This window comes from Trichechus manatus, unplaced genomic scaffold (genome assembly GCF_000243295.1).
Source record: "Trichechus manatus latirostris isolate Lorelei unplaced genomic scaffold, TriManLat1.0 scaffold00090, whole genome shotgun sequence".
Classification (NCBI taxonomy): Eukaryota; Metazoa; Chordata; class Mammalia; order Sirenia; family Trichechidae; genus Trichechus; species Trichechus manatus.
In genome coordinates, this window is record NW_004444026.1 from 468306 (window position 1) to 489838 (window position 21533).

Consider the following 21533-nt stretch of genomic DNA (forward strand, 5'->3'; position numbering starts at 1 on the left):
TGATAGTCATGTAGAGTTCTGGTGACAGAAACTGGACAATTGAGGTGTGTCAAACACATGCTCATTTCACATGTTTGAAGACCCTTGGAAATCATCATATTATGTTGCTGTCCATTGTCAAAGAATATTGTCCCTTGACAATAATATTTGACAGAATAATATTGGACAAGGATTAATACTAGTTCCACACAAACTAGATCTGAAACATAGTCTATGCCTCAGTCTATTGACAATGCAAGTGGAATCACTGTGTTCGTGCATGAACTGTTGGCCAGGCTTCAAAGTAACCAGCTATCCAGACAGCTGTGAGACAGGCTGCAGGGTGTAGAGCAAACCAGTAACAATGGGTCACAGAGGCCTCGTGTCTCAACCAGCGGGGACTACAAAAACACTCTACAACAACTGCAGTACTGTCTATGCTTTCTTCCCCCTAGTAGTACTTGCTTTATTCTCATTTACTGTACATAAAGTATAAATACGTTGCATTTTAGTATGGTTATAGTTTTGAGCATATTCCAAATTTAATTATGATGCTGTATCTGTCACTACTTTGTTAATATTTTGCAATAAGAGTATTGAATTTTTTTGTGAGCCAAGAGTTATTTGAAAGACTGCTATGTAAATAGCAGTTCTTCTTTGATTAAACGCTCTATTTGATTGGGTTGAGTCAGAGAATGTGACTGTCAGTCAAACTTTTGTTTTCCAGTATGTCATCTTTATTTAATGCTTTTGACTGGTTGTATATTAAAAAAAAAGAAATGTATTCTCTGTAGAGTTTGATACTTAAAGTATATGGGTATTTACTGAATTCTTTATATTTGCTAAGTACTTTTTTCTAATTAAAATGAAAAACCCAAGAAACATACATATTGCATTTTCACTCATGACTTTTTATATTTCTAACAAACAGAAATCCAAATGGAAGTTTGCTTTTGTTAAAAAAGAAGAAGATAGGAACAAATGCTGGGGATTTGATCTGTAAATGTCTACTATACATCTTAGACAAATTTAAAAATGATAAGAGAAATTAACAGGTAAATGAAAAAACAGTAATTATAAACATTTCCAAATGAAAAGTTATTATTTCTAGATTACAAAAAACTGTTCATAAATAAAGCAAAGAAACTGTTACCTACTTTTGTGTGAGGTTCACAGTGTATGTTTTCCCTTCAATTAATAGTTTGTAAAACACCTGGCATGAGAACATGTAGAAAAGACAAAGTAAACTGAGAATATTACAAAGATCAACTATCAGTTTAGATTAATAGCAATGAAATTTCATTTTAAGTTACATAATACAGTTATAAAATTTAAAAATTGGAATTCAATGTGGACATCATTATCTTAATTGGATTTGATGTTAAAATATTGGAGTTCATATTAAATTAACAGACATAATTATATCACTTGTGTAATTCTTTGTTAATTTATTAATTTATCCCACAAAACAATGCAATCTGAAAATCAAAGAATTTTCATGCAGTAATTATGTTGGCTTAATAAAGATTAAGGTCACCACAAAATAGACAGGATATAGCATGAAATAAGTTAACTAAATAGAAAAAGTTATTAAAAAATATCAAATAATTAGTTACTAGCATATAATAGTTTATATAGCTGTTATACATTTTACCTCTTCTATGTTTGTATATTCTACATATTGATTTAATTTATTTTAAACTTAATAAATGAATTTAGCAACATGGTTATATATGAAGCCAGTTTTCAAAAATCAGTAACAATAGTAAATACTATTAGAAAATACTAGTAGAAAATGACATCTTAAAAACCATACATTCACAGTAGTATCAAAAAATATACAATCCTTAACATACTGACAAAATATCTTTAAGACACTATAAAGAAAACGATTATATAATACTAAAAGAAATTAAAGAATTCTTAATTTACTGACAGAATATACCTCATTCCCTGATTGGAATAGGTACTCAGTATTGCAAAAATATAAATTCTTCCCAAATTAACCTATAAATACATTGCAAATCCAATCAAAATCCCAATAGATAATTTTGTGGGTATTGACAAACTTATTTTAAGTTTATATGAAGACGCATTTGGTGAAGAATAGCCAACAATTTTCACAAATATAGAAAATAGACAACTAATTATGAGGATGGTACTGCAGAGATGTAGGGAATGGATAGATATTTCAATAAATGATGAGGCTGAGTCAATTGGATATCCTTATGGGAAAAAAAAATTGGCCCCTCTCAAATTAGTTACCATTTATTAATCCTTCTAATATTCTCCCCTCATCCATTTCTCTTTTTCAGGAATGCCAATATGTATATCTGAACATTTAAATATATCATTCGGTTCTCTTTCCTTTCAGATTTACTTTTTTTTTCCTTTGCTAAGTCTTGATAATTTCTGTTAGATCTACCAGTTCACTAGTTTTCTCTTCCCCTCTTCTACTATTTAACTGAAATTATTCACTTTTTTAAAAAAAGTTTGTTATGGATTGAATTATGCCCCCAAAAAATATGTGTTGTAAATCCTAACCTCTATGCCTGAGGTTATAATCCCATTTGGGAATGGGTTGTATTGCTACGTTAATGAGGCAGGATTAGTGTAGGGTTGTTTTGAGTCAATCTCTTTTAAGATATAACAGAGATTAAACAAGTGATCAGAGGAGAGATGGGGTAAGATAGATGCCAACACACAAGGAGATCTCCAAGGAACCAGGAAGCAGAAGCTGAAGAGACAAAGACCTTCCAAATAACGATAACACCTTAATGATCAATCAAAAAAAAATTGAGATGTAATGATTGAAGGAACACAATTTCATTTCTGTAGAAATTACTCCAGAATTTAGGAGAAGCTATTCACTTAATCTTAAAAAAAAAAAAAAAAAAAAAAACAAAAAAACAGCATAGCCCTGATTCCAAAACTGAACTAAAATGGCATCAAAAAGATTCCTCTTAATTATTATGTTTGCAATAAAATAGCAAAACTACTAAGGCATTACACCACCAAATCTACGATCAGCTCATGTAGTAAGCCCCTTGAAATCATATCCCTCCACATAGCTGGGTTTGGAGTGGGAGAGAGAGAAAATTCCCTAGCTGGAATCGATTAGCTAATTCCCTAAGCAGTGACTAAAGATAGGAACCCTGGTGGTGCAGTGGTTAAGACCTCAGGCTGCTAACCAAAAGGTCAGAAGTTCAAATCTACCAGCTGCTCTTTGGAAACGCTATGGAGCAGTTCTACCCCGTCCTATAGAGTTACTATGGGTCGGAATCCACTCAACCGCAAAGGGTTTAATTGTTTGTATGGTTTTTTTTTGACTAAAGATACTACCTAGGAGGAATTTGTATTTCATTGTTAAGGATTGGGGCGTGATGTCAGGAAGGACTGCACTGTATTCCTAACAAGGATTTTTAATATTGATTCATTTTCAAAAGGGATTTTCCACTACAAAATCCATTAAATGCCTATGGACAGACAACACCAAGTTAAGTCCTTAGAAATAGTCAAATTATTTCAAATAGCAAAAGAAAAAAGATAGTACTGAATTACTTGTGATTCAAAGTCTTCTTTTGCATTTGATCCTATTTTCTCTGGAACTGTAATTTGTAAACCCAGTTGTCCAGGATCTATAAGGAGCAAAATGGATTATTAGAACACTCACTACCTCATAGCTTCCTACTTACACATCTAAATTAAAACTCTGCATTCTACATGCTACCATCTTTTCAAATTCTCTCATCTCTACTTCTTTCTATAATTACGAGTTTTAAACAGAAAGAAGAATATAGCTTTAGGAATATTTCTGTAGGCAGGGCAGGATCTGAAACTCCAATCCGGAGGCTTTCACTGGCGCCAAGGGCTCTCTCTTTCTTATAGTCGCAGGAGGAGTGGGAGAATCCCCACCCATCTAATGTGCATTTTGGTTGGAGGAGGCGGCAATGTAGGAGTGGCCTCGGGCTTGCAGGGTTGAAGCCCCCATAAGAAAGCACCTTCCCAGAAACGCCCAGCCTCGCTGATCAGAAAGGGAGAGGAGAGCTGACATTTCCCGAAAAAAGAGCAGAGGGCTTTTCCTACCTACCATAGTCTGTCCGGAGTCCGCTGAGCCCAAAGAGCAGAAGTAGGAGGCTCAACATGGTTTGACTCCCTCGGTTCCCACCCGAATGATGGCAGTTGGCCAGTTAGGCGCGTGGGGAAGCACGACCTGGCCGTACACTAAGCAAGAAGCAAAGAACTGTGAGAGCGGAGGATGACTGTGATGGTAGGTGGTGTCAGCTGCTAAGCGTGAGCTGTCTTGGCACTTAAATCTCGATTTGACTCTAGAACTAAAATAATAATAATAATAATAATAACACTCCCTAAAGGCAAGGTAGAAGAAACAGATAATGAATACCTCAAAACCAAAACCAAACTCGTTGCCGTGGAGTCCATTCCAACTCATAGTGACCCTGTAGGACAGAGTAGAACTGCCCCATAGGGTTTCCAAGGCTGTAAACTTTACTGACCTCTGAGCGGCTGGTGGATTCGAACCGCCCACATTTTCAATTAGCGGCTAAGGGCTTTAACCACTGCACCACCAGGGCTCCTCTAGATAATGAATAAGAAGAGTTATATATTATTTTTTTTTAATAAACTTAGATTAAAATGTAATTTATAAGCAATTCATAATTGCTCAGCTGGATGAATTTTCATAAAGTAAGCATACCAATGTAACACAGATCAAATAAATACATTACCAGAGACATATGGTACACCTTACCAATCATTTCCAAAGATTGTTTTTTTGCCTCTTTTTTGAACTTCATATAAACGGCATCATACATATGTACCTTTTTGTGTTTGTATTCTTTCAATGGGAATCCTGGTGGCACAGTGGATAAAAAACTCTGCAATATTGTTGATGTGAGTGATCCATGGTGTTGTGGGCAGCAGTAATAATTCATTCTCATTGCTGTATGTTATTGCATTTTATGAAAAGGTATTTTGTTTTTCAATTTTACTGTTAAAGAACACTTGGATTGTTTCCAGTTTAGTGTCATTATGGATGGTGTTGATAGAGACATTCTTATACTGTCTTTTTGTAGACAAAGACACTCTTTTCTATTAGGTCTATACTTAGGAATGGAATTGTTGGATACCAAAAAGAAAAAAAAAAAAAAATAATTTTAGTGGATACCGCCAAACAGTTTTCTCAGTGATTTATCAAGTTACAACACTACCCGCAACATATGAGAGTTCAAGTTGCTCCAAGTTCTTGTTAGTATTTTATAGTAAACACCTTTACTTTTAGTTATTCTGGATGGTTTGTTAGTTATAGCTTTTATGGTTTTAATTTCCATTCCCTGATGAGTTATGAAGCTGAACAATTTTATGTATATTGGCTATTAATATATGAACTTTAACGAAGTACTTGGCCAAATGTTTTGCCAATTTTTGTATTGGGTTGTCTTTTTCTTATTATTGTGTTGTTGTCAGGTGCCATTGAGTCGGCTTCGACTCATGGCGACCCTATGTACAATAGAATGAAACACTGCCCAGTCCTGCACCATCCTCGCAGTTGTTATCCCTGAGCCCATTGTTGCAGCCACTGTGTCAATCCATTTTGTTGAGGGTCTTCCTCTTTTTCGCTGACCTTCTATTTTACCAAGAATGATGTCCTTCTCCAGGGACTGATCCCTCCTGATAACATGTCCAAAGTATGTGAGACGTAATCTTGCCATCCTTGCTTCTAATGAGCATTCTGGTTGTACTTCTTCCAAGACAGACTTATTCATTCTTTTGGCAGTCCAAGATATATTTAATATTCTTCACCAACACCACAATTCAAAGGCGTCAATTCTTCATCAGTTTTCCTTATTCATCATCCAACTTTCTCATGCATATGAGGCGATTGAAAACACTATGGCCTGGGTCAGATGCACCTTAGTCCTTGAAGTGATATCTTTGCTTTTTACACTTGAAAGAGGTATTTTGCAGCAGATTTTCCCAATGCAATGCATCTTTTGATTTCTTGACCGCTGCTTCCATGGGTGTTGATTGTGGATCCAAGTAAAATGAAATCTTTGACAACTTCAATCTTTTCTCCATTTATCATGATATTGCTTATTGGTCCAGTTGTAAGGATTTTTGTCTTCTTTATAGTGAGGTGTAATCTATACTGAGGGCTGTAGTTTTTGACCTTCATCAGTTAAGTGCTTCAAGTCCTCTTCACTTTCAGCAAGCAAGGTTGTGTCATCTGCATATCGAAGGTTGTTAACGAGTCTTCCTCCAAACCTGATGCCCTGTTCTTCTTCATATAGTCCAGCTTCTTGGATTATTTGCTCAGCATACAGATTGAATAAGTATGGTGAAAGGATACAACCCTGACACACACCTTTCTTGACTTTAAACCATGCAGAATTCCCTTGTTCTGTTTGAATGTCTACCTCTTGATCCATGTACAGGTTCCTTATGAGCATGATGAAGTGTTCTGGAATTTCCATTCTTCTAAATGTTATCCATAATTTGTTATGATCCACACAATCGAATGCCTTTGCATAGTCAATAAAACACAGGTAAACATCTTTCTGGTTTTCTCTGCTTTCAGCCAGGATCCACCTGACATCAGCAATGATATTCTTCGTTCCATGTCCTCTTCTGAATCTGGCTTGAATTTCTGGCAGTTCCCTGTCAATGTACAGCTATAACCACTTTTGAATGATCTTCAGCAAAATTTTACTTGTGTGTGGTATTAATGATATTGTTCGATAATCTCTGCATTTTCCTGTATCACCTTTCTTTGGAATGGGCACAAATTTGGATCTCTTTTGGTCAGTTGGTCAGGTAGCTGTCTTCCAAATTTCATGGCATAGATGACTGAGTACTTCCAGCACTGCATCCGTTTGTTGAAACATCTCAATTGGTATTCTGTCAAGTCCTGGAGACTTGTTTTTCACCAATGCCTTCAGTGCAGCTTAGACTTCTTTCTTCTGTACCATCAGTTCTTGATCATATGCCACCTCCTGAAATGACTGAACGTCGACCAATTCATTTTGGTACAGTGACTCTGTGTATTTTTTCCATCTTCTTTCAATGCTTCCTATGCTGTTCAATATTTTGCCCATAGAATCCTTCACTGTTGCAACTCGAGGCTTGAATTTTTTCTTCAGTTCTTTTAACTTGAGAAATGCTGAGCATGTTCTTCCCTTTAGGTTTTCTAACTCCAGGTCTTTACCATTATAATACTTTACTTTGTCTTCTTGAGCTGGTCTTTGAAGTCTTCTGTTCAGCTCTTTTATGTGATCATTTCTTCCATTCACTTTAGCTACTCTGTGTTCAAGAGCAACTTTCAAAGTCTCTTCTGACATCCATTTTGGTCTTTTCTTCCTTTTTCATCACCTCTTGCTTTCTTCGTATATGATGTCCTTGATGTCATTCCACAGCTCGTCTGGTCTTGAAATGTTCTTTTTGATGATGAATGCAACACCATTCCTTTTCATTGTCATTCCCAGCATAGTAGACCATATGATTGTTCAATTCAAAATGGCCAATACCAGTCCATTTAAGCTCACTAATGTCTAAGATCTCAGTGTTTATGTGTTCCATTTCATTTTTGATGATTTCCAATTTTCCTAGATTCATACTTCATACATTCTACATTCCTGTTATTAATGAATGTTTGCAACTGTTTCTTCTCATTTTGAGCCTTGCAACATCAGCAAATGAAGGTCTGAAAAGCTTGACTCCATCCACGTCATTAAGGTCCACTCTACTTTGAGGAGGCAGCTGTTCCGCAGTTGTTTTTTGAGTGTCTTCCAACCTGAGGGGATCATCTTCTGGCAGTATTTCAGACAATGTTCCACTGCTATTCATTAAGTTTTCACTGGCTAATTCTTTTCAGAAGTAGACCGCCAGGTCCTTCTTTCTAGTCTTTCTTGGTCTGGAGGCTCAGCTGAAGCCTGTGTGCTATGGGTTACCCTGCTGTTATTTGAGTACTGGTGGCATCGCTTCCAGCACCACAGCAACAGGCAAACTACCACAGTACGAAACACTGACAGAAGCGTGGGGTTCCATCAATTACACATATAAACTCTGTATAGGGGGTTCCAGCAGATGTAGCACTAATCATTTTCTCTGGAACTTATGATAATATCTTATTTGCATTTTTAGGACTGCTTTTTTTAAGTAACAAAACAGTTTTTTCCAAGGTTAGGAAAAACAAACCTGTATTCGTCACATTATGTGTTAACATCAACCAGAAGATGCTGTAATCAGAAAGAAATGTTTGAAACATTTAGTACAATGGAACAAAATAGAAATTCCCAATTATGTATGTAAATTGAGTTTACTGTCACAATAGTGATAAAATAAATGTTACACATTTTGATGTCTAAGTACATCGACTTCCTACTCTGGGTCACAAATTTTGGGATAATTTTCAATTGTCTCACTGTAAGGTACTCATCACAAAGCTTTGAAATACAATTAATGTTTATCCTTGGATATCAGTAGTTATGAATTTCTGTCAAGCATAATCCATACCTTAAAAAATTCCTCTACAAATTATTCTTCAAATGTGCATGTAAACATAGTTTGGACATATACTGTATTTCTTGGTACAATTAAAAGTCATATACAATGTAACACTTTATGGTTTCAGAATCTCTGTTATATCTTAGAACAAAAATATGTTCATCAACTGTTAAAATAGTCCCTTACAGACTGTACAATGAAAACTTTTACATTCATATTTCCTGGTGGGTGGGGGCGGGCAGTACCGAAACACTCTCCACAATATATTCTTTTTTACAGCTAAATTTCTCAGTATCAGCCCTTGCTCATGAAAATGCTCTTGAACTTCATGAGGGATACTCTTTTTACAATACACTGACAGATACAGCAAAGATACTTACATTTATTTTGGTATAGAAGTTCAAAGAAATATCACACTGGTTATAAATAAAATTAACACAGAGAACAATACAGTGTTCATATTTGTAAAATAAAATAATAACCATGTAAAAACAGAAAAAAAAATCGAGGTGATCACTGATACCTGTAACAAACTAGTTCCCCACTTGTCATGAATGGATATAATAAAAATAGTGCTATATATGTATTATCAAGGAGCCCTGATAGCATAACAGTTAAGGCCTCAGCTGCTAACTAAAAGGTTGATGGTTCAACCCCTCCAGCCACTCTGTGGGGGAAAATGCCTGGCAATCTGCTCCTGTAAAAATTACAGCTTAGAAAATCCTATGGGGGCAGTTCTGCTCTGTCACATGGGGTCACGATGAGTCAAAAATCTACCTGAAGGGACCTAACAACAACATATATTACTCAAACAAAACTACTTAGTTGAATCTTTTTCAGAATGGTAAAAACCCAGGGCCTTGTGGAACATTAAAACCAAACAGACGTCAAGTACGACTTGATTTTTACCCTGGGTGGCGCTATCAGCTAAGAGCTCAACTACTACCGAAAGGTGGGTGGTATCAGTTGGCATCAACTTGACAGCACCTAATAACAACAAAGAAACAAAACAGGGTTACAAAACATTATGTTAACCTCAATATAATTAAACCCCACAAGGTGGCGCTTGGGTCCAAAGAACAGATTTTAGTTACTTTCAACAATCTTTCCTATTGGCACCGTTAACTCTTAACAGTCACTTATACTCTATTTCTGTGTATTAGAAACATTACTTAGGATTATGTAGCCTCTGTTTGGGACATACTCAATAGCATATACAGATGTTATTTAAACCTTCTCCTAGGAAAGGGAGCTGTATACAATTATACCGATGAATTCCCCACCAAATTTATGAGACATGTTTAGGTTTACAAAACCAAAATTCATAGTGATATTCATTAGCATGAAGACTTTGAAAATGGTTAACATCATTTCTTACTCTTTCAGGATAAACTTCCCTGTGTCATTTTTATCTCCTGCCCCTACTGTCAGCTAATTCCAGACCCCAATGAACATCCCCTTCACCATTCTCAGAGTTCTCACCCAAAGAACTGATTTTCTCTATAAACTTGACAACACTTAATAGTAATTCCAATATATAATATTATCCAGCTTATTCTATTTATCTTTGGAGTTAGTGCTTTTATGGTCCTAAGTAAGAAATTTTTGTAACATGAAATTTATAAACTTGTTCTCCTGGTTTTCCCTTAAAAGCAATGTTGCTTAATGTTTCAAATTTAGATCTGAATTCCATCTGGAATTTATTTTCCTGTATGACATGAGTTGTAGGTCTAAATACATCTTTTCCATATAGTTATCTAATTTTAATGAAAATACTGTTATTTTCTACTGTGGTCTAGTGTTGCCTTTGTCATAAATCAGATGACTGAGAGTGGCTGTGTGTGGATTTGCTTCTAGATTCTTTATCCTATTCCATTATTGTCCTTTCTTGCTCTGACACCATGTTGTATTATATTAGGGGTAGGTATTTGGTAAAATGAGTCTTTCAGACTTCTCTTTTTCTACTTTGAAGTTGCCTTTACTCTTCTTAAGGGTTGCTATGAGTCAGAATCAACTTGATGGCAATAGATTTTGGTTTTACTCTTCTTAGATCTCTGTGTGGTACATACAGTTTGCAGTCGCCTACTAACCTGAAGGTTGACAGTTCAAACCAACTCAGCAGCACCATGGAAGAAAGGCCTGCCAATCGGCTTCTGTAAAGATTCCAGTCAAGAAAACCCTATAGAGCAGTTCTGCTCTAACACATGGGGTCACCATGAATTGGAATCGACTCAGTGGCAGCGGGTTTGTTTTTACTCTTCTTTAAGTCCACTTGTCAATTAAAAAAAAAAAAAATCTACTGGGATTTTGTTAGAAATAAAATTGGTTCTATAGATTAATTTGGGGAGAACGTACATCCTTATGATTTTAGTCTTTCAAGCAACGAAAATTGTATATTTCTTCTTTTATATTTGTATATTTCTTCTGTATTTTTTCAAAATAATAATTGTTTAGAGTTTCCGATGTAGAGGTCTTCCATATCTTTCATTAAGTTTATTCTTGAATATTTGATTTTTTTGATGCTAGTGTATAGAAATACAATGGGCTTTTGTATATTAAATTTGAATCTAGTCACTGTGCTACTTTCACTTACAGATTTTAACACTTGGTAGATTCTTCTGGATTTCCTATGTGCTCAACGTCTTCCATGAATAATAGAAGTTTATTTCTTCCTTTTTCCTACTCCTGCTTTAATTTGTTTTCCCTTGCCATAAGTAGCTGACTAGAATCACCAAAATTATGTTAAACTGAACTGGTGTTAGCAGCTTTTCTGGTATTTTTCCCAATTTCAGATGGGAAGGAGTATAATATTTCACCACTGAGGTACATTTATTATAGATTTTTTGGGTTGATATTCTTCATCAGGGTAAAGAAGTTCCCTTGTATTCCTTGTGCTAAGAATTTTTATGACAAATGGATGTAGAAATTTTTCCTATATGTTTTGCATCTATTGAGACGATGATATAACTCTTCATCCTTTGTTTTGCTAATGTGGTGAATTTATACTGATTAGTGGCTCAGTGGTTAAAGCACTTAGCTGCTAACCAAAAGATCAGCAGTTCGAATCCACCAGCGGTTCAGTGGGAGAAAGATGTGGCAGTCTGCTTCCATGAAGATTACAGCCTTGGGAACCCTATGGGGCAGTTCTATTCTGTCCTACAGAGTCGCTATGAGTTGGAATGGACTCATTGGCAGTCGGTTTTGGTTTTAGTTTTCAAGTAATGTAAAATAAAACATAACTGGAGTAGACCTTTGATCAATTATCTTCGTATATTGCTGGATTGGTATTATAATTTTTATTGAATTAATTGTGTTACCCAAACATATGTGTTCTAAATCATAACCCCTGTACCTGTGGCTGTAACCCCATTTGAGAATCGGATTTTCTTTGTTATGTTAATTTATTAGGTCATACCAGTGTAGGGTGTGTCTTAAGATCACATTAGGCACAGAAGCAAGCAGGCAGGAATGGGAGAAAAATAGATGCCATGTGGCGATCACCAAGGAACCAAGTAAGCCAGAGTTACAGAAGCTGAGACAAGTATCTTCCCCCAGAGTAGGGGAGAGAGAGGGGAAGGGGAGGTTATTGCTTCTAGAGTGCTGAGTTTCAGTTTATGGTGATAGAAAAATTGCATTGATTAAGGGTAGGATTGCACAGCCAATTATGGTAATGGCTGTCAATAAGGTGCACACCTGTAAGAAGTTAAATTGACAAAAGTGGTGTCATAGTCATAGACATATTTATAAGAACAAAAAAAAAAAAGAGTAACTGCTGAGGCTGCTTATGTACAGCTAAATACCTCATGGTATGTGGTTCCTTAGTTTGGAGGTTTAGGGTCATGGTTTCATGGGACATCCCAGTTAGTTTTACCTCCTAGTTCACTGTGTAGTTCCTGGGGTCTTAAAAGCTTACAAGTGGCCATCCAAGGCACAACAATTGGTGTCTATTCACCTGGAGCAAATAGATACAGAGGAAGGAGAATCAGGAATAGGAGGAGGAAATGGAATGTGTGGCTAATTGCCTCCATGAATAACTGCCTCCTTTGCCCTGAGACCAGAAGAACTGGATGGTACCCAGCTACCATACTAAATATTGTGATCAAAGTTGCTATAGAAGAATCTTGATCAAAATGGGAAAAAAGCAGAATAGATTCACAAATTCTTATGGACTCCACAGACTTTCTAGAGCCTTGGAGGCTGAATGAACCCTGAAACTATTGCCCTGAGATAATCTTTAAACTTGAAACCAAAAATATGCCCTGAAATTTTAAAACCAAAAATAATTTAGCTGCAATATGTCTGCCTTGAGCATTATACTCTTTTCAGAACTATGTATATGGGATCAAATTGACAACAGCAACTAAAGATTAGATAGGCACTTTAGGGTGCAGTGAATTTGTGTTAACAGAGGAAGAACAACTCAGAAAAGGAGGGTGAGAATTGTTTCACAGCTTGAAGAACACAATCAGTGTGACTAACTGTACATGTAGGAACTGTTGAATTGGTCTACGTTCTGCTGTGTATATTCTCAACAACAACAATAAAATAAATAAAATTAAAAAAAAAGGACAAGAAACAAAGAAATTTTCTAGCAGTTGGGAGATAGAGATGGAGGAAAATTATATGCTCTAACAACACTGTTTCATCTAGGCCCTATGTAAGCTTCTACCTCAAGGAAATTTTTATTAATAGATCCTCTTTTATAAGTAACAATAAGAAGAGTAAAGTGCCTTGACTTTCAGGGAAACACAATTAGAATTTTTAACTTCATACACACTGCTGATAGAAGCACCTAGGAAAGCACCTTGTTTTTAGGCCCATTGTGCCCTATTTTTTTGTCAGCAGTCTATAGTTCTGCCTGCAATAGCACTTTGAATAAGGTTCTACTACAAGGGTACGCCCGAGGAGGCCATGTTGGCCAACAGAATGTGGATAATCTTCTTACAAGCTTATGTTGCAGACATTGCTCTGACCCTGATGCTTTCTTTTCCAAGGAACTTGGAAATAACTCCTATAACTCCTGTTATAGGACCACTTGGCTATCTGAGAAGCCCCTTTCATTGAAGACAACAATCTTCTAAGCAGAATTATCTCTCTTCATCCCCACTATTATACTACACCATGTAGGAAACCTTCCTGGAGAGATGTTATCATACTCTTTCCTTGCGAGGGAAACGTGGTTATGGGAAACCGTTCTGCAAGATCTCCATAATTCCAACTCAGTTTCAGATTAAATACTCCTACAAGCATGACTGGGAAATCCTTCTGTAGATTTCTGTTTCTTTTCCCTCATTTCTGAAGTGTAATGAATATCTTTGATATCATTTCCTTTCAAACTAAAAAACATCTTTAGCATTTTTTTCGGAGGAGGTTTGCTGGGGACAAATTCTCTTATTCTTCTTAATAAAAAATGTTTTTATTTCACCTTCAGTCCTGAAGGATAATTTCATTTGTTATGGAATCATGTTCCATTGCATCTGACCTCCATTGTTTCTGATGAGAAATCCGCAATAATTTGGATTGCTTTTCTCTTATATGTAATGTGTCATTTTTCTCTGATTATTTTAAAGTTTTTTTCTTTATCTTTGATTTTCAGAAGTTTCATTATGATGTGCGGTTTTATTACCCTACTTTATTTACCCTGCTTGAGCTCTTTGAATCCATTACTTTATGTTTTTCATTTATTTTGGGACATTTTCAGCCATTATTTATGCAAATATATTATTCTGCACCCGTCTCATTCTTCTTTGCTCTGGGATTCCAATGACATGAATGTTTTGATGTTGTCTCACAGGTTCTGTCTTAGTTTCCTAGTGCTGCTGTAACAGAAATACCGCAAATGGACAGCTTTAACGAACAGAAATTTATTTTCTCACAGTTAAGTAGGCTAGAAGTCCTAATTCAAGGCATCAGCTACAGGGTAAGGCTCTCTCACTGTTAACTCAGAGAGAAGATCCTTGCCTCTTTCAGCTCCTGTAGCTTTCCTTGGTTCCTTGGCAATTTTCATGTGGCATCTGTCTTGCCCCATTTGTGCTTGCCTCTGTGTCTAGTCTGCTTTTGTTATAACTCAGAAGTGTTTAGGTTTAGGACATACACTACATTGATATGACCTAATTAACATAATGAGGAAAACCTTATTCCCAAACAGAATTACATCCACAGGTATAAAGGTGAGGATTCCAACACATATTTTAGGAGACACAATTCAATCTACAACAGGTTTCTTAGGCTCTGGTTTTTTCCTCTCATCTTCTTTTTCTCTGTTGTTCAGATCAGATAATTTCTATTAATCTGTTTTTAATTCACTGACTCTTTCCTCTGTCATCTCCATTTTGCTATTGAGCCTACCTAGTGAATTTTGTATTTAAGATATTGTATTTCTCATTCTAAATTTTGCAGTTAGTTAGTATTTTTAGTGTCATTGCTAATTTTAAGAATGTTCACATTTACTTCATGGAATACGGTTGTAATAGATGCTTGATTTTATTTTATTTTTTTATAATTCCAAAAAATGGGTCCTTTCAGGACTGGCATCTGTTGATTGTCTTTTCCTTTGAGTTTTGGTGATATTTTCCTGATTGGTTGAATGCCTGTGAAATTTTGAGTTTTTCCTGGACATTTTTAATGCTTTATTGTGAGGTTCTAGATCCTTTTAAAATCCTCTGGTAAATACTAATTTTTTGTTAGTTTACTTGTTTGTTTTATCAAGCAATCAAACTGGTTAGATTCAGACCACAAGTTCTGCCTCAATCTCTGCAAGCAATATTTCAACGCCAGTTCAGATTTCCAAAGGTTTTTTTTTTTATGATGTTGGGATCTGCTTGGTGAATGCAGCACTCAAGGTTTATCCTGGGATTGGGGCAGTCATTTACATTATAGGTCAGTTAGTTAAATATTTACTATGATTCTTTGGATATGTTCTTTTTGTGCATTCTTGGGGTAGAGCCCAGAAATCATGTTCATTCACACCAGAATTAGGGGATGCCATTCTTGAGCTATCTCCTCTTTGTGATTTATTCTACATCCTTGCATAACCTGGAACCCATTTTCCATTTTCTCTGTTCAAAAGGATGTGAGGTTTAGCCTTCTTTCTCGTTGTGCAGTCCTGAATGACTGGAGTAGCCTTCAGGTTGAAGTGAGGATTAAAAAGGGAGAAAGAAAAATAGTGGTATTTTGCCCACACTTCAGACAACAGGGACCCTATTTCCTACTTCTTCTGGCCAGAATTTTTTCTCTCAGGGTTTTCTGTAACTGTGACACCATCTCTGTGTCACCACAATTAGGGCTAGCTTCAGATTAGCGCCAGTAGAAAAAAGAGAGGGAAAACCAAAAAAAGGAGATTCTCCTCTCCCACAAAATTTTTGGCATTCAAGAATATCTTTTTCAAGTCTTTTGACTACAATGAAAGTCTTTTTATTAGTGCCTCCTGCACTACCCCAGAATTAAGCACAATTTTGGGTTGAAATCAAGAGAAAAGGAAGAAAAAATAAAATCACAAACCTCACCCACTACACATCACTTTTCAAATTTAACTTTAGTCCTCAATCCACCTGATATTGTTTACTATAAGAGTCTTCAGTAGTTCATTTTTGTATTATGTGCTGAATTTTTAATTGTGATCAATGGGAAAACAGACTATAGTCAGTTTACTCCATCTTGACTACACCATGCAAATATAAATGAGAAATAAACTAACAAACAGATAAAAAAACAAACAAACAAAGAAATGCCAAGGTACTGCTCAATCTTTTAAAAAGTCGTATGAACTATTCTGTTTTAGAACAGTTCCTCTTACTACGGTCTTGAAGGAAGTCTTCTCTGAAGAGGCAATTACAAAGGTGGCATCTGTATATTTTTTGTATATAATCCTAATAGAACATTTAGAAGACAATATGGGAACAAATTTTTATGAACTTTGTCAGCATTATCAGAATAAAAAATGTGAAATCACTGAAGACCCTAAAACTATTAAAAGATAAAAAAGAAGTATTAAGTGTATATTATGTTGACTAATACAAGAATGTACAGGAAACATTTAAATTTCTTGAAAAGACGCAACTTTCCAATACTGACACAAGAAGAAATGGAAAACTGAAGTAGTCATATATTTTTCATATACATTTTTAAAGAAGTTGAAACCATAATTTAAAACGTCTCTACAAAAGAAACGCTAAATTCATGTGGCTTCATTAGTAAATTTTATCAAATATTTAAGGAAGAATAATACTAATCTTATCCAAACTCCTTCAGAGAATAGAGGAAAAGGAAATACATCCAAGCTCATTTTATGAAACCTATATAACACTGCTATCAAACTCTGACAAGGATATTACAAGAAAAGAATCTGAAGACTAATATCCCTCAAGAACAAAGATTTTAAATCATCAACAAAATATTAACAGATGGATCTAACAATATGTAAAAAAGAAAATATAACAAAGGAAAATTATTCTAGGAAAGAAGATAGCTGTAACATGCAAAAATCATCCATTATAACTGAAAGAATTAAGTAGAAGAATTACATAATCATCTTCATAGATTCCAATAAAATGTTTGATAATTTAAGTAAAAAAAAATTCAGACAACTCACAACAGAAGTTAAAAAAAAAACTTTCTCAAGTAGATAAAGAGTTCAAAAAATCTATAGAAAACTTCATATTCGATGGTGAAATATTGAACCCAATGCCCCTAAGGTAAGAAACAAGGTAAGGATATCCACTGTTACCTCTTCTGTACAATATTGTACTAGATAAACTAACCAGTGCAGATAGTAGATAAATAGCTAGCTAGCTGGATAAGTAGTTAACTAGTTAGGTAGATAGATATTAGAAAGAAGAAAGTAAAACTGTCTTTATTTTCATGACATAGTGGCATGTGCAAAAAATTTAAAACTAATATACAAAGAACCTACAACAACTAAGTGAATCTTGAAAGGTCAAGGGAAACAAGTTCGACATATGTCTTAGTCTGGGTTCCCTAGAGGAGCAAAACCACTGAACCATATAAAAATACATGTAGAGAGAAATTTACTTCAAGGAAATTTGAAGAAATGGCTCACACATTTGTGAGGGCTGGCAAGTCCCAAATCCGTGGGTCAGGAGACAGGCTGAATACCTCTGCTGGCTCATGCTGTTGCAGGGGCTGACGAACCCCAAATCTGTAGGTGAAGCAGCAGGCTGACAGTCTCTGCTAACTAACAGGTTTGCGGGGGCTAGTGAATCCAAAATCTACAGGCCAGGCAGCAGGCCAGAGTCCTGCAGGTTTACATCCCAAGAACCAGAAGTTAGGCAACAAGAACAGTGCAGGGTCGAGAAAGAGAGCAAGCTTTGATGGAAGATCCATTTGTATACTGGAGGCACGTCACACACCTAAGGAAATGTCCCCTTTCAACTGATAGGCTGCTCATATCAGAATACAAAATGGAAGATTATTAAAGTGTCTGCCAAACGGATGAGAATCATAGGCTAGCAAAGTTGACACATAACATTATCCATCACGATATACAAAAACCAGTTGTACTTATATACTATCAACAATTAGAAAATTAATTTAAAGGAAAATAAATTTATGAAAACATCAACTGCCTAGGAATAAATTTAATAAACTATTTGCAAAAACTTCCATTTTGAATGCTAACAAAAAATTCAGAGAGAACTTTACATATAACTCAATCAATGGCGCAATATTTATGTTTATGGATTGCAAGACTCAATATGTGAAGATATACAGATATACATTCTCATCAAATGGATATACATATTCAATGCAATGCCAATCAATAGCCAAGCAGGTTTTTGATTCTAGGATCTAGAAACAAAATGCAGAGGACCTAGAATAGCCAAACAATCTTTAAAAGAAAAAGAAAAATTTTTAACAAATGGTGCTGAACAACAGAGTATTCATACAGAATTAAGAGAAAAAAAAACTCACACTATACACAAAAAATTAATTTAAGGTGAAACATAGACATACATACAAAGGCTATATTCTAGCCAAAACATTCTAGCAGAAAATATACCAGTCTTTTTGAGCTGGGTGTAGGCAATGGTCTCTTAGATAAGATTCCAAAGCACTCCAACGTAAAAAAGATAATACATTGGTCTTCTTCAAAATTAAAAACTTCTCCTCATTAAAAAATACATCATTAAGAAAGTGGAAAAAGCAAATAAGAGATGTGGAGAAAATATTCCTGGGAATAGTAGTCCTCAACTTACTACGGGGTTACATTTCCTCAACTCCGACGTTTAAGTCGGTTCTGACATAAGTGAAATACCTCAATTGTTTTTTTAGTTTTCATTATCAGTATCTTTATAAATCTGATCTTTTCTTTGTCTTTGGGGGTTGTAAACATTACATATAAACTTACGGATATATTTTAACATTGTATGTAGTATGTATTACTAATGATAAGATGTACCAAAAAAAAAAAGTCCTAAGTGCAAGTTGTCATAACTCGATTATGTCATCAGTTGAGGACCACCTGTACACATCTCTGAAACAGGATTTGTATCCAGAATGAATAAAGAACTCCTACAAGTTAATAATAAAAAGAAAATCAAATTTAGAAAATTACCAAGACTTGAACAAGCATATCGCAACAGAAGATATCTGAATGGTGAATAAGTATACATTAATATTGATCAAGTTTATTTGTTGTTGTTTTAGCTGCTGTCCAGTCAACCCCCAACTCAAAGTGACCCCATGCACAATGAAATCAAATGCTGCCTGGTTCCCATGATCAGTTGCAGATGGGACTATTGTAATCCATAGGGTTTTCACTGGCTGGTTTTTGAAAATAGATCACCAGATCTTTCTTCCTAGTCTGTCTTAGTCTGGAAGTTCCACTGCTAACTATTCACCATCATAGCAACATGCAAGTCACCATTGACAGACAGGTGGTCAATGTGCATGAGGTGCATTGGCTGAGAATTAAATCTTGGTCTCCTACATGGAAAGTGAGCATTCTAATGCTGAACCACCGATGTCCCCACCTGCAACATGATTAGTTATAAGCAGAGCACAAATTGAATCTATACAGTGATACCACTTACATCTACCAAAATGGCTGATAAACATTGTTGGTGAAAATGTGGAGGAACCACAAATCTCATAATGCTAATGAAAGTGTAAAATAGTGAACACTTTGAAAAAGTTTCTCTAAGTTAAACGTATACCTACCCTTATCAGGCAACAATTCCACTCCTAGTGACCTAAGAAAAATGATTACAAACGTTCACACAAAAGCTTGTACCAGAACATTCATAGCAACTGTATTCATTATAGTCAAAAGGTGGAAACAAAATGTCCATTAATAGGAGAATAGTTAAATACCAGAACTGGTCTACTCATAAATGAAATATCACTCAACAGTAAAAAAGAACAAATTATTAATACATTCATGAATAAATCTCAGAAATAGCATGTTGTATGAAAGAAGCCAGATCCCTACGAATATATGTTGTATTATTCCATTTATATGAACTTCAAAAACAGACACAACTAATCTATGGTGAGGCAAATCAAAATGGTGGTTGACTGTGTGGGAGGGGACTGCAAAGATGCAAAGGAAACTTTCTGGATAGTGGAAATGCTCTTTATCTTGATCTAAGTGATGATTAAAAAGGTGTATACACCTTTCAAATCTCATCAAGCTGTACTCAAAATTTGTTTTCTGCTCTATATAAACTAATCGGTTGCTAACGAATCGATTCCTACTCATAGCTACCCTACAGGACAGTGTAGAACTGCACCGTAGGGTTTCCAAGGAGCAGCTGGTGGATTCGAACTGCTGACCTTTTGGTTAGCAGCCAAGCTCTTAACCACGGTGCCACCAGGACTCCTCTGTATAAACTATGTACTCATAAAGTTTTGTTTCCATAAAATAATTAAACATAGACTTTTGATGTGGATAATTGCAATTTCACTCTTAAATTTAATTTAGTTATATTTGCAGTGCAACAAAAAGTTTTAAGTAATAGTGATTATCTTTATTAATTGCCTATTCACATACTTCAAAAGCAATGTGTACACTTTTTGTAATTTGTTTTCTAAGTTATGTTTATTCTGGTCACATTTATTAAAATGTAAATGTATGATTTTTTACATTTAATCGTAACAATGTGCTATTTTATTTTGTTTCCTAGTCACTAATTTTTATTGTATTTTTTCAAAAGTATTGGTTGTGAGTAATGGCAAATAAGAATTTCTGCCCCTCAGCTTCTGTCCAGAGGTGAGATGTGAAGGCAGAGAGAGTTAGGAGCTGGTTGAAGGGTCATGGGGACTCAGGGGCGGAAAGGAGGAGTGTGCTGTCGCAGAATAGGGTGAGCAATTAGGGTCTCATAACAATGTATGTAAAAAAAATTTTGTATGGGAGACTAACTTGAAATGTAAACTTCATTTAATTACAACAGTAATAATAATAAAAAAAAAAATTTCTGCCCCTTCTCCATAGATAGTTTGAGAAGCATTTGTCTTAACACGTGTAATTGAATAAGAATTGATACTCAAAATATGAAGATCTGCTATCAATTAAGATTGATAAGTAACTTTATATATCTCCAACAAAAATATGATGAAAAATTCCTGTGTGTTGTTTCTTATAAAAGAAAAAAAAAAAATGTTGGGAAGTGTTCTGGCAGTGTCATCTTGTAAAGGGTGACACAGTCACATCTTAATATGCAGTGGCTCTCTCCTACATGTACGCCTTCAATCAGGAGTTCTCATTCAGAGACATTGGTCAATGTTGGGAGACATTTTTGGTTGCCAGAATTGAGGGAAGCAGCACTACTGGAATCCAGTGGGAGGCCAGGGAGGCTGCTAAACATCTTACAGTGAACAAGACCTTCCCCCACCCAAGAAGGATTCGGTCCAAAATGCCAATGAGATTGAGAAACTGCCTTCGATAAACTCTTTCACAAGTCTGCCGGGAGATAGAGAAGATTTTTGTAACTTTGTTGCTAATAGCAAGAACAAACTATTAAACAACAAAAATAGAATAATAGCAATGGGGAAATGAATATAGAAAGTGTGACATA

The 21533-nt window shown here is 35.4% G+C and overlaps 1 protein-coding gene across 1 annotated transcript in view; it reads right to left on the bottom strand.

Moving 5' to 3' along the window:
* The window catches only part of ADAM2 (ADAM metallopeptidase domain 2), a 236309-nt gene extending 232185 nt beyond the window's left edge, over positions 1-4124 (bottom strand). The window contains exons 1-3 of the mRNA XM_004382138.2: positions 4070-4124; positions 3541-3617; positions 1137-1192 (exon numbers count right to left, since the gene is read on the bottom strand). Of these exons, the coding sequence (XP_004382195.1) occupies positions 1137-1192; positions 3541-3617; positions 4070-4124 (188 nt within the window). The remainder of the gene's footprint in view (positions 1-1136; positions 1193-3540; positions 3618-4069) is intronic.
* Positions 4125-21533: the final 17409 nt, after the last annotated feature.